Source organism: Sphaeramia orbicularis, chromosome 24 (genome assembly GCF_902148855.1).
Source record: "Sphaeramia orbicularis chromosome 24, fSphaOr1.1, whole genome shotgun sequence".
NCBI lineage: Eukaryota > Metazoa > Chordata > Actinopteri > Kurtiformes > Apogonidae > Sphaeramia > Sphaeramia orbicularis.
This window is the reverse complement of record NC_043979.1, coordinates 11,274,726-11,288,665: the sequence shown is the minus strand read 5'-3', so window position 1 is coordinate 11,288,665 and position 13,940 is coordinate 11,274,726. Positions and strand designations below refer to the sequence as shown.

The window sequence follows — 13,940 nt, the reverse complement described above, 5'->3', positions numbered from 1 at the left end:
ATTAGATTTTAAAAAAAACATGTCAAAAAAACATTCTTGTAGAAATCTGTGCCATATGCTGTAACAGTCATAATGATCGAATCAAAAAAGAAAAATGACAAAAATGGCCTGAGACGTCCCTAAGGGTAAGAGACAGAAATGTTCTCACATTAGACCAAATGACCATTTTCCCATAAACACCTACATTTAAGCCTCACACTAGTGTAGTTTTGGTCATTTCCTTTCAGTCTGTCACTAGCAGCCACACACCTGTTATACATCTGTTAAGTCTCTTTTACTTCCTCCTTCTCTGGAAAACCCAGGCTGTATTTTCATTAGTACATTTTGTTTGATTTCAGTTTCCATAATGACTCACTAAGAGGAGCTCAAAAACCTTTTAATACAAAATACTTTTTACAAAATATAAACCAGGGTTTACAGTAAAAACAACTGTAAATGTTCAGTGTTAGCTGAGAAGGAAACCGTCCGTTTACAGTTGTTATTTTTCCCCCGTCAGTTCTGTTTCTGGTTCGACGAAGCAGAGATGTCGTTTCACACTTAGAGTTTCTGCAGGAAGCGTAGAACCAGGTCACGTAGCGTGGTGCGCAGAGGCTCGTTATTGTCGCAGACGATGTGTGTGCCGTCCTCCTCCAGCTGAATCAGCGTGTCCTCGGCCTGGAGGTGCAGGATGTGTCCATCTGCCGTCTCCTCCACTTTGACCTCTGAGATGCCGTGCTGCAGGTGGAGACCGACATAGGGTTAAGATGAACACGAGGCATTTACTGCACATTCAAGTGAATTAAACGACGACTGGATGTAGACGCAGGATTCATTTGTACCTGCAGTGCTGGGCCTATAAATATAGTTTCAATATTTCCAGTGTTAGTGCATCACTGATTATGTGAAACTTGAGAATAATAGTAAGAAGAAGTTTCAGTTACAGCTGTTTTTTTTTTTTTAATTTAACCTTCCTCTTGTGTAAGGGTCGACAATATAAAAGTTGAGTATTGCATTAAGGCTTTTTGACTTTGTCAGGAACCTCTATTTCAACAAAATAATACAAAATATTTTTTACACTAAATTATGAAATGCTCTAGTTGAAATTATGACCTTTGTGCTGTTATGGTCAGTCTCATCCCAGTTATAAAAGTAAGATAAAGCAATCATAAGAGCCAAAACTGAAATCTTAAGTGCACTGTCAGCCAACAAACTGAATGCCAGCTCCTCTCCCAGTCATGTGAGCATTTGGGGACTCTCATTTTGCCTTGTTATCCAGTATACCTGCACAAACACACAACAAACAAAGACGGGCATGTCCAGACATGTGAGGTCAGTTCAGTATAGAGTTGGTGACTTGCCGAGTGCACATCAAGGGGTATACTGAAAACAAAAAGACCCAGAGGCTCACACGAAAAATATTAAAACCACTATGTTCATGGATAAGGAAGCCAAACAAGGTAACCAAGAGATGACAAAGAAATTGGATGATAGATATTGTTTTTAGTGTTTTGTTCAGCTGATTTAAGACATGGGTCGAAACTGACCTGTTAACATAAGAGATGGCAACAGATGGAGATGGTTTTGACTTAATTTCTCTGATTTTTTTTTTTTTATCCATGACTACAATTTTAAATGTTGTACCTCTAAATTTCTAAAATATTTTTCATACTCTGACTGTAAATAATATTTTTTACATTACATTACAATGCATTTAGCAAATGCTTTTATCTAAAGCCACTTACAAAAGAGAGGATCGATGTGCTAATGAGCTAGTGTAATTTTCTACCACAACTAACCATCTATTTTCTTCACATCTCACCAAAGAAGAAAAATCTCCCATTAAACTTTAAGGAAATACTGATGTTCATAAACTATATGGACAAAAATATTGGGACACATTGTGCCTACAGCTGTAAGATGTCCTTTTCATGCTGATTTGACATATAAACATCAGTATTAATAATCAATATGATATTTACCACAATATAAAACTATCTTATGACATTTGTCATTGTTTTGTATCCCCGACCCGTTAGAAAAGAAACACCTGAATTCAACATGTCCCAATACTTTTGTCCATTTGTGTATGAGTTAGGTAGTTATGCTATGAGACTAACAATAAGAGGAAATACCGTGAGGAAATTTTTGCAAACTCTGAGAAACTGTGTTTGACTGCATTTAACCAAAGTGTGTGTAAGCATCTGACTCCAGCTGTATGATTCCTCATTAATAATCTGCAGTTCTCAAACCTTCTGTAGCGTGGCCAGGAAAGCTTCGAGGGGCACAGCTCCACTCAGTAATGGTTTGGGGGCCAACACCACCGGCGGCTCCTCAATGACACGCTTCCTCTTCTTCGTTGGGGGGGCTGGAGGGGGCTTCGGCACTGACTGGAAACACAAGGCAGGAAAACAGACATGAGGCGTCTGCAGCTCCACATATTCCTCATTTATTATACTAGGTTTTGTCCACACACCTGTAGCGTGTGCTTGTTGTCTTTGGAGTGTAGCACCGCCGACACGGTTGCCACTGAGGTGCCAGGTTTGATCTCAGAAGGCACCAGGGAATTCGCCAGCTATCGACAAGAGAAGCAGGTCATAAATGTCCAAGTGTTTTCTGATGGTTAAAATATTTCCATGATACATTTTAATCTCGGCTTGTTAGGGACCATATGTCACTATCAGCTTCCAAAAGTAATTATTTTATCTCTCGTTCAAGGCTGACAGCTCACTCCATTTAGGTCTTTATAAATAGACAGGATGAAGTCAGTTTAACGCAGAACTGATGCTTGTGTCGTCCTCACCTCGGGCAGGATGTAGACGCGCTCGTAGCGGCGTCTGAAGGGCAGGTTGAGCACAGAGCAGCGTCTGTATGGCATGGGAGGGGGCTGCAGCTCTAGCATCAGGTCCGATCGGTGAGACTGGCTCAGTGGGGGCTGGGTGTACTGCTCTGGACATACGACATGGAGCGGCTACAGCAGGGAAAGTCAGGAGATACATGCACATCAGTACTCTGATCATTATCCGATTTCTGGAGTTGTCAGATTATTCAAGTGATCATGTAAACAGGATAATCTGATATGTTTTATCAGATAACGGCAGTAATCTGATTATGAGAATCAGATTAACACACCAGGATTTGTTCCCAGTACTCAGATGTCTTCCTCCATGTATACAGGTTGATGTGATTTATTTAGTTCTTTTACGTCTGCACATGTGTAAACACAATGGAACTTATGTAGTCAAACGTGAGCAGAAGCCAACAGGAAGTTTAAGTCTACTATCACTACATCTGTACATGCGTACTTTGAAAGAAATCCATTAATGGACTGGAATGTCTAAACCAGGGTTTACTGATTATCACATTTCTTAAGTGCATGTAAATGCGTTAGATCTGATTACTACAATTATCCAAATACTCCCAGTTATCAGACTTTTATGGTCATGTAAACAGGCTCCTTGTCTGTTGTACATCCTTGGTTATTTTCAGTCCACATTTAAGAAAAAAGTAACTGGTAAAGAAGGGACAGTAGCACATATTTCATGGATGCATGGAAGGTACCATGTGCAATCCAGGACTGAACAATTAATTAGAATATTATCCAGACAGTTATATCCATGTCACAGGAGCTGCAGTTTTTTCATATGTCACTACCATTATAAATCAAGGGTTGACCACTGTCACTGAAAATTGTGATTGCAATGTTCATCAAAATAACTGAAATATGATACTTATTTGTAACAATACTTATTCTAGTGGAGTACTTCCAGCGAACCAGACTATGGCTCACTCATGCTCACTTTATGTACATAAATAAGTACATCCATTTCAAACGGACAGAAATATGCACATAATGGGCACAGAAGACAGACAGAACACTCAGTCTGTATCCGTCTGTGTCCTTAATGTAGAACATAAATGAGCCTTAAGGGGGAATATCTCTGTAATGCAGTACCAGGACTGTCATTCTGGTTTTATGTGTCTAAGATTTGCTCTCCATTCTCCATTCAATGTGCATTATCACTGTGAAAGTCCTCCTTGCTACATGAAAAACAACCTTGAAGCTGCAACTACACCCTGAACATGGCCCATTTTGACCAAGACACATCTTCTTTAGCAGGGATTTAGTCATTTTAATACCATGACAAACCTCCACCAAAACAAATTCCCGACACTATTTTGTAAATGCGCTGTTGAAGTTAAAGAACAAACCAAATATACTAGATAACTTTTAGCCCAATTGCTGAACAAGAGCAGATGTGTCAGACCCATCTACAGTACTGGCATGGCACTAATGTATTGATGGATCTGGAAATGTGAGACGAACCTGAAGTCATTATTATTTTCATTATTATTTTTCATAAAAGTTAGGAGTCAGTTCCATTCACCTTTGAGGGGGCATCTCTCAGTATCACAGTATATATCCCAATGAAAGAATTCATCTGTAAATTCAGTGAACGAGCGGTTATACATGTATTTTTTTCTTTTCTTTGTAACTTTCTTTGAAATTCCCAACAAATCCCTGTTCAGTGTCCCATTCATTCTCTTTCTGTTGCCTTCATACAAATTTCCAACCATCATCTCTACTGTTGAGATAAAGTAATAACACAGATTGCTGTAAAAGTGTGATTTGTGTGAATATAAAAACAGCTGGCTGAAACATTGTCATATGTTGGTCACCACTTCGACATTGTTTTTTAGTACTTCGGGTTTAATTGGCGCTCCAACTGAAATTAACAGTTATGTATTTACATCTAAAAAGGTAAACAGAAGTACAATTGTTTATGTGTTCCAACATTCAGCACCAAGAAGTGTACTGTTATTAATGTTATATAATACTAGTTCATCGCCATTATGTGTATGACTAATAATCAAACCTATAAAACAATGGACATTTCTTGATCCTAGTCCTAGTGCCAGACCTCACCTGGACCTCCTTGAGCAACTTTGAGACTTGGTGGAAGTTGAGTCGTGTGTCGATGGGACAGTAAACACACTTCATTGCCAGAGGCTGGTAGGGAGCAAGGGCATCCAGGTAGGAGAAGTCTGGCTCTGTGTTGGTGGGACGGGAGAAAAATCACTTTTGGAATTACAAATAAAAACATTCAAATGTTCTTATGACACATTGAGACTCATTTATGCTCTATATTAAAGACACAGAAAGGTACAGACAGAGCATTCTGTCCGTCCTCTGTGTACATTATGTGCGTAATTCTGTCCGTCCTCTGGGAGTTGGTGGATGCGAACCCAGATGGTGAATACGGAGCAGTATCACCGTGAACCACAGGGGGCAGTGTCGAGATTTGAAAAGAATAATTTCCAGAAATAGAGGAACTTTTCAAAGAGCGACTGTGTGAGTTAGTGAAAAACTACCAATATATTTATAACAACTGCCCTTCTCAATATCAACATTAGTATTCACATTAGAAATACCTCCTCTGTTGTCACCATGTTTTTTATTACTGATGTTCTTCTTCTCAAAAAACTTTACCCTTCGTCATGGTATTCGGCCAGTATGTTAATTAAGAGTGGTGCCCTCTGGTGGATTGATTGAGAAACGCTCATTCCAATGCACTGGACGTACATTAGTATGAAGGTAGTGACACAAGACAACGTTAGAAATGGAAGTACTTGTTGGCAAAGCGAGCATAAATGAGCCTTTAGACAGTTGTAGGTACCAGTAAAGATGATGGTGTTGAGGCTGGACTTCCCCCACAGCTCCATGAAGTGAACTACATCCCCAAAACGCAGCGAAGGGTGGCCAGTGAACACCACGCACGGCTGACGGAACTCACTGCTGAAGTCTCCGTGAATGCTGGGGTAGTGCTTCAGTTTGTTGGTCTGGATCAGCTACCAGGACATGAGAAGACACTGTGAGACAAGTTCAGCATATATTGACAGTTCATTTCAACCACTTCTATGCTTCCATGCATTGTCAGAACAACTGTAAAAAGGATGCGTGTTACAATCACAGATGTTAAATTATGGAACAGTCAAACAGGTGAATGAAAGGAATATATAAAATAAAATTTTTAAAGAAATATAAGGATGAGGAACAGCAATTTAACCCAGAAGGGTAATGGAAGTGTTTGAGGAAGGAAATCCAACTGTATTGTTTTGTTTTTTTCTGTTCTGTTTTCTATGGTATGTTATAACTTGAGCTCTTTTTCAGTAACTTAGTGCTGATCTGTTCTTTTTTTTAATCAACTATATATATATTAGTTATACAAAATTGGGGTAGAACAATATAAGCGTGGCTTCTTCCTACTCAATTTTGGACATAAAATGTTGTTGAGGAGCCACAGTGAGGTAGCTGTACATTGTGTTCGTTTTTTGGTTGGCTTGTTGTCTTTGATAATCTGGAATGTTCTGTTTAAATTTGTGGTTTCTCTTTGCCTTTTGTTCACCTTTGTATTTTGTTCCTACTTATGTTTGAAATACAGTTTATCACACCATATCATATCATGATGCAGCTCTGTCAACCGGGGTAAACTTACCTCTGCATGAGGGAATGGAGGCTCTGGAAGATACACCTTTGTCTGCTTGTTGTGACAAAGCCTGAAATTGAAAAAATACATTAATAAAACACCACATTTAAAGACCTGGTGCATTTCACAGATAATCCGTAATATAGACCAGGGGTGTCAAACATACAGCCCATGGGCCAAAACTGGCCTGCCAAAGGTTCTAATCTGGCCTGTGGAATGCATTTACAAAGAGCAAAAATTACACTGACGATATTAACAGTCAAGGATGTCAAACTCAGTTTAGTTCAGATTTCACATACAGATCAATATGATCAAGTAAAATAATAGCATAACCTATAAATAACGACTCCGAATGTTCTTCTTGGTTTAAAGTGATAAAATAGTATGAGATTATGCCTACCAATAATGATGACTCCAAATTTTTCTCTTTGTTTTAGTGCAAAAAAACATTAAATTATGAAAATATTTACATTTACAAACTACAAATAACCTGAAATGTCTAAAGCAATTATGGGCAATTTTAACAGTATTCTTCCTGTTACAAAATGTTCTGTGCCTTTGCAGAGCTGATCCATGATAGACAGGTATAAATGATAAGTTGAGGCATAATATTGTTAAAATCACACTTATTTTTCTTAAGAAATGTTAGTTTTTTCAGGTTATTCACATTTTTTTTGTTTGAATAGTTTGTAAATGTAAATATTTTCACAATTTAAAGCTATACCATATGATGTGGGATCTTTACACTTTTCTTTTGTAATCTTAGAAGTCTCCTAATAAGCGTAGTCAAACTAAAATGTAAAAGAAATCCACCAGGTTTTGAAACTAAAAAATATTTAATTCTCATATATTTCTGATAAAAGTCTGACCAATTATTTTATTTGGTCCAAATAAAATAATTGGTCGAGCCTTGCTGAGCCTCCTGTCAGTCATCCATTACCGCCGTCTCGCATCTGTGAATGGACAGGACTCAAATGCACGGTGTGGAAGGGAAAAAACAGATTTATTAACAGAAACAACTCAGGGGAACAAACAGAAAAACCTGATTGCAGCAGTCAGAGTTTGGTGAATGTAGGATAGGGATAAAGTCCAGGAGCCGGATGTACTTGACTCTGCAGACAGGTCTGCACAAAGCTACATTTTTACGACAGCGGGACTCTGCGTACATGTACTTGGTGTCACTCAATGTAGGATGATGTAGGATGATAAATGTATGGACTATGAAACCTCAAATTTCCACGGACAGTAGTGAAGTCCACACACTCACGGTACAGCCCACTCCGCCCAGGTGATGAGGTGCAGTGAAGACAATGGCCCAGCGCTGCACAGACCAGACCCTTAAATACAGGGTCTACTAATGAAACAGGAGCCCAGCAGGTGGATGATGTGTCTGATTGCTGAGGGTGGGGTCCGCGGCCACACCGAAGCGGACTGGACCTCCGCTTCCACCACGCGCATCAGGTGAGAGGAGGGGAGCATCAGGGCTCAGGCAGGGGGAAGCGGGCGGGTTGTTCAAGTTCAAATTTTTACTAAGTGATGTGAGAAATGCCACATTGGTAGGTATAGCTTTAATGTTATTTTTCTACACTAAAACAAAGAGAAAAATTTGGAGTTGCCATTATTTATGGGTAATTATGCTATTATTTTACTGATCCGGCCCACTTGATATCAAATTAGGCTGAATGTGGAACCTAAAAGGAAATGAGTTTGACACCCCTGATATAGACTATGTGGTACATGAACATTGAGTGAATGATGAGTTCCTCACCACTCAGCAAAGATCTGAGAGAACTCCAGTGAGCTGTTGGCAACGGGTGAGATGAAGTAGAATGGTGTGGTGCCCAGGTTGGCGCTCTCAATAAACTGGTAGAGACACTCCAGCAGGTCATAGATCACTCCTGATGAGTAGCACGGCACCAGCACATTGCCTCCTGCACGTATCGTCATGGCTACAGACACAGAAAAACATTAACCCACAAGACACCATTAGCAATATAATTAAAACAATATCTAATGTAAGTGAGCGAGTATGGATAATAGATATGTGCTGACCAAGGTTGCTGCAGAATTCCCCCAGCATGCCGTCTGGGTTGGCGGTGGGCATTTGGGTGAGGCCTGTCAGTATCAGAACGTCACTGTTCTTCAGAGAACTTTGATCCATGGGCTGGAAGAAGAGAGCACAGGCTTTGTCAAAGTAACCAATATGACACAGTATTGATTAGTATCATGAATTATAAAGAAGAGAGAGAGAGAGAGAGACAGACAGACAGACAGATAGACAGATAAAATGTAGTGCAGCAGCAGCATGACAAACAGTACAAATAGAATATAAGAATAAAAATAGATAAATAAATACACAAGCAAACACATTACACATGATAAATCAGAAGCATAAAAGAGAATTGGTATTAAATCTGGACAATCAAACAGTAACGTGCAACAATAACCTGTAATGTGCAATGTAAAATGGAATTTTTTCAGTAAGATGGAGGTGCATATCTATCAATACAGTGCGTAGTGGAAATATGTTTATAGCCAGTTTTAAACGTCAGGTAGAGGTGAGTTTATTGTACAGTGTTATGGAATGTGGCAGGACAGATTTCCTGTATCTGTCTTTTTGACAGCGGAGCTGTAATAGTCTGTTTGAGAAGGTGCTCTGCTGTCTGTCCAGTGTGTGGTGGAGAAGGTGCTCGTCATTGTCCATGATGATATCAGTTTTTTTTAACATCCTGCTCTCCACCACGGTCTCAAAAATTGTCAAGCCTCAGACTGATTACAGAGTATAGCAAGTATACAGAAGAGTGAGTATAGGGTATGATTTTCTTCCCACTTCAGAGGTCACTAAGGGATCTGACAGGACTACTTAGGTGTGTTATGTAATTAGATCTCAAGCCAGGCACATGGTTAGAGACTATGTGAAACATTATGATAATGACACAAACACAGACTGGAGCAGATTTCAGTCTTTCACAGCCAGAAAGGAGCACACAAACCTAAAGACTGAGTAAGGCCAAAATACCACATAATTATTGACTGGTCATTAACAACTGGACATCTAGCCGATGGACCAGACCAGATTTCAGGATAACTGTCTGTCCACCGTTATCAAAATAAACACTGACATCAGCAGAAGTTTATTTGCAGTACAATTTGTGCTGAAAATACAATAAACAAAGAAAAGAGGGAAAAGTGCAGTCGGTCTGAGGTTCGTCCAATGTAGACTGTGTAGTTTACAGCAGGAATATGAAGCTGAGTGACGGTAAAGTTTAGGTAAATTTATGTCTTACAGTAAAACATAATGTAGATGAGCTACTGTGGTTAATTTTCGATGTACTGTTGTGACGGCCACAGTCATTTTTTTAACATGACTTCACTCCACAAACCTTTTTGTTTGCCCCTCCTCATTTCCTCTGTGCTTACTGCTTCCAAGGCGATGGTGAAGTTATCAGTTGCAAATATTGAGCATGTTTTAAAGTCCTCATGAGACTGACTGGAAGTGACTGGTTCAAAAGCCTTAAGACCTGAACCTTTACACACTACACATGGTTTTATCTGCCAACACCAAACCCTGACTGAGCCTGACTGGAACAGACCTGATCCAACTGGGCCTGATCAGGCATCACATCTAAGTCACATTCAAAACCGCCCTGACAGTTCTTAAAAGCAGAGTATGTAACAATATTTAAACTCTAACAATGATGAACCTTCTCAATCATCACTTCTAACTGGTTGTCTATTTCCCTGCAGAAACCCTGCCCTCTGCTTGTATTGTCTATTTTTCCTTTGTTTTGTTGTTTTCAGGATGTTTCAACAGCAACATAAAAATTAACCTTCTCTTTTCACTTCACTGCAATTATGTCTGACAGACAAATCTCTGGGCAAAGCTCACACATAGGTGTATCTGTGCCTGTTAAACACAGAGTAAGAAGGAAGAGAAAGAGAAATGCAGAAATGTGTACTTTGGTTGTATTTCCTGGTAGAAAATTCCCATAGTGGTGAGTTTATGTCAGATTTAGACCAAAGTCACAATGAAAATATTTAGAAAATAATTTGTGTTATTGGCTGTTTTTACTCCCTAAAACGAAGGGGAGGGGTGCATGTTTGAAGAGTTTTTAGAAACACAAACAAGAAATGTGAGAAATGTTATCTTTAAGTATTGGATTTCAGGCATCCTTTTAACTGACCTGTGGATGTGTGGTGAGTAGGGATGATCCCGACACGTAAGAAACCTTCTCATGATGAGATTGGATGATCCAGTTGGAGCTTCCCAATGAGTATCCAGAACTTAAAGGGGAAATCTGCACAGCTCCAAATAACTCCTGTAGAAGAAAAATCAAATAAACTGAGAACATAAACTTGAATGATTAAAACCGAAAGAAGACAGACATCTTGTTCTGTCTGCAATTTTTTTGATTAAAAGTCATTATTGAGTGTATTATTATCAACTACAATGTTACTGTTACTGCGCAGAAGGTAAAGAACAAAACAATGTCTCACCACTTTCTGTGAATAACCCACAAGCTGTACTTTGCTCAGAGCGGAGTTGACCTCCTGCATACTGTAGCATCGCTTCCACGTCCACACTTCCACAGCATCTTTCAATGGTCCAGGAAGCATCCTAATGACAAAACATGAGATGAGATGTGAATACCAAACAGTGTTAGATGGCGGCAGAGGTTTGCTCATGGTTTCTTTTATTTTTTGGGCTTCAAATTCATTTCTTGCAATCACCTTCAGCCAAACACTGAATCCACAATTGAATCAAAACAATTTTTATTCAAAACATTTGATCATGGATTTCAGACTTTCCGAGACTTGAAAGGATCTGTAAAAAATCTGGATAAGATGTATCTTTAATGATAGAAAATCAAACTGACAAGAAAGTAATAAAAGGATGAAACACTAGAATGACAGATATGACCAAATACAATAAAACACATCCAAATCTGTGTTGTATACGTATGAACATTGATACATCTGATAATTTAGCAATGAGTCTACATGGCTGTGTTCAGTGTAGATTGGACACACTCGATGCTGCGGAAGAAAACAAGCAAATCCACATGGTGAAACTTACATATTTAGATATCAGATTTAAAGGTAAGATGTTTAAGTACAGTGATGACAAGTTTCAAAAATGAGACTTTTTTCACAAGACATCTCTGTCCATTTATCTACCTTTGTATTTCCTTGTTCTTCCAGCAGGTGGCAGACTGAGCTTTAGGAACTCGCTCCATGAAGTTCACCAGCTCCTCCATCAGCAGTCTGAGGGGAAAAAGAGCAACTGTTGGACCCATAAAACCTTGTCAAACCAAACTCTTGACCACAACTAGAAGCTGAATGTCATCAAAATGTCATCTGTGTGTTATGTATACACTGATACTGATAAGATTTACTCTTTACATATATTTATTTACAAAAAGATAGATATACATGCTGTCACATACCATCAGTACTGCAAATTTGTGTCTATTCATATTTTGTCCAGTTTTATTTTTTGTTCTATTCTATGCTACTTTGTAAAACTGCAAAATTTCTATTCCATTTTCTTATTTTAGTTTTTGTAATTTTATATTCACTCTATTGTTATTTTCTAAAATGTTGGTGTTTTGTTAATATGGCTGCACTGACTGGAATTGCACTCCTAATTTCTTTGTACACTCAATGACAATGAAGGCTATTCTACTCTATTCTATTCTATTCTATTCTATTCTATTCTATATTTATGTATTACATGTGTAAATTTGTTTTGAAAAAATACCATACAAACCCTGCCACTTTTTAATACTCTATTGTGTTTAAGCAAGTTGAGTGATGCCCAAACAGTACTGATGTTCAGTATCTGCACATAGTTCTGGCTCCTAGTAGTAGTTCCATACCTGCCTATCTGTAGGGTGGGCTCAGTCGCATATACTGTCCCAGTGAAGCCTGTGTGTTCTGTGATGTAAGGCAGGGCCATCATACAATGGTAATTAGAGATCAGGATGACATCTATGGTTGATAGATCCAGCAGCTCTCTCTGTGGGTAACATAAACACACATAGTAGTGTCTGCTGTCAAAGGAAACATTACATTGAATTAATGCACTTAAAAGTATGCATGGCCAGTGGTGTGAGATGCTACCTCAGGGAGACAGAACTCTGGCTGTGAGTCCACAAAAACTCTTCCTGCACACTCCTTTAGCTCCTGAAAAGACAGAAGCAACAGTCTATTCTTAATTTTAAACTTGGTAATAAGTCAGCAATTCTGAATGCATCAGACATCTAAAAAACACCAGGTCAAGTTCAAGCAATTAAAATGAAGATGATAAATCTTCTGATACCTTCTCCAAGTTTATTGTTCCATCTTTTGAGACCCAACCGGGTAGCTTAGAGAGTCTTGGGCTGGGAAAAAAGGAAAACAACAAACAAACAAAAAAACCACACAATAAATAAATAAATAAAGTACAATCCTACTACCACTGATTTAGTGAAGCATAAAAACAAGGCCTTTGATGCTGGTGACTAACCTGTGCACAAGAGGAAGGGGCAAGAAGTTGAGGACTGAGGTGGTGTCCAGTCCACAGTCCAGCATAATGGTGGTGGACTTAAATTTGAGGACATTGCAAGGTAGTGTTGGATGACCAGACAAACAGTACTAAAATAAGAAAAGAAAAGGAAGATATCAACATTGCACGTAAGGCAAGAGTAAAAGCTAGAGAGGAAGGCTCAAAAACAGTTCAATTTAATTTTAAGACAAGTGCAGAATGTACATGTAGAGTAGAGGCTCCGTGTTTGGAACAAAAACATCCCCTACTGATAAGAGTTTTACTATTATGACATAATATTTTAGCCGATTATGGTCACATAGCTTTCATTCAGAGGCTGGTGCAGCTAGCGGCTAAGCAGGTGACTACAACTAATGATGCCCTAACGATGACATAAAAAGCTACTTCAGTGAAAACTGGACATGAGTTGACAAATAAGATGTATATTATTAATTTCAACCCGTTTACTTACCAATTTCATTTTAACAATAAACAAGAACTGGTAAATAAAGTTTAGGTTAGCTAAGTAGCCGGTTTGCTAGCTCTGCATCCTTCTACACTGTTTTTCCGGTGTTGGCTGTGTGTGCTTCTCTGTCGTTTTGCTCACTGCTGCCCCCTAGAGATAAGGAGTTTAAGTGTTTTCAAATTGTTAAAACTGTCAAATATTCAACTAAACAAATGTGGTGTTTCCAGCTCGAGATTGAGATGAGGAATTTATCTTACAAAACATAACTCAAAAATATCACTGATATCGAGTGAATTACTATCAACAAATGCACGTGCCTGCCGACTTCAGCCAGAGTCGTATATACAGTGTGTTAACCCATATTGTACATGTCACCTCTGAAATGTCAACACATTCAGGTATCTCTTGAACGCAGAGGTAAATGTTTTCTTTGTACTGAGCTGTATAGAGGTTTTTGTAAGTGATTTGGTGAGATTTAGGCAGG

General features: G+C 38.8%; 1 protein-coding gene across 1 annotated transcript; it reads right to left on the bottom strand.

The window, feature by feature from the left end:
- Nucleotides 1-359: 359 nt before the first annotated feature.
- On the bottom strand, nucleotides 360-13,471 carry ints9 (integrator complex subunit 9). Its single transcript, XM_030128162.1, has 17 exons — nucleotides 13,463-13,471; nucleotides 12,973-13,100; nucleotides 12,787-12,847; nucleotides 12,588-12,650; nucleotides 12,344-12,483; nucleotides 11,643-11,729; nucleotides 10,962-11,082; nucleotides 10,649-10,783; nucleotides 8,517-8,628; nucleotides 8,233-8,413; nucleotides 6,474-6,534; nucleotides 5,655-5,826; nucleotides 4,904-5,028; nucleotides 2,780-2,947; nucleotides 2,453-2,551; nucleotides 2,229-2,366; nucleotides 360-714 (listed from the first exon to the last, which is right to left on the bottom strand). The coding sequence occupies exons 1-17, from the start codon at nucleotides 13,469-13,471 to the stop codon at nucleotides 538-540; spliced, it is 1,977 nt and encodes a 658-aa protein (XP_029984022.1). The 3' UTR covers nucleotides 360-537.
- Nucleotides 13,472-13,940: the final 469 nt, after the last annotated feature.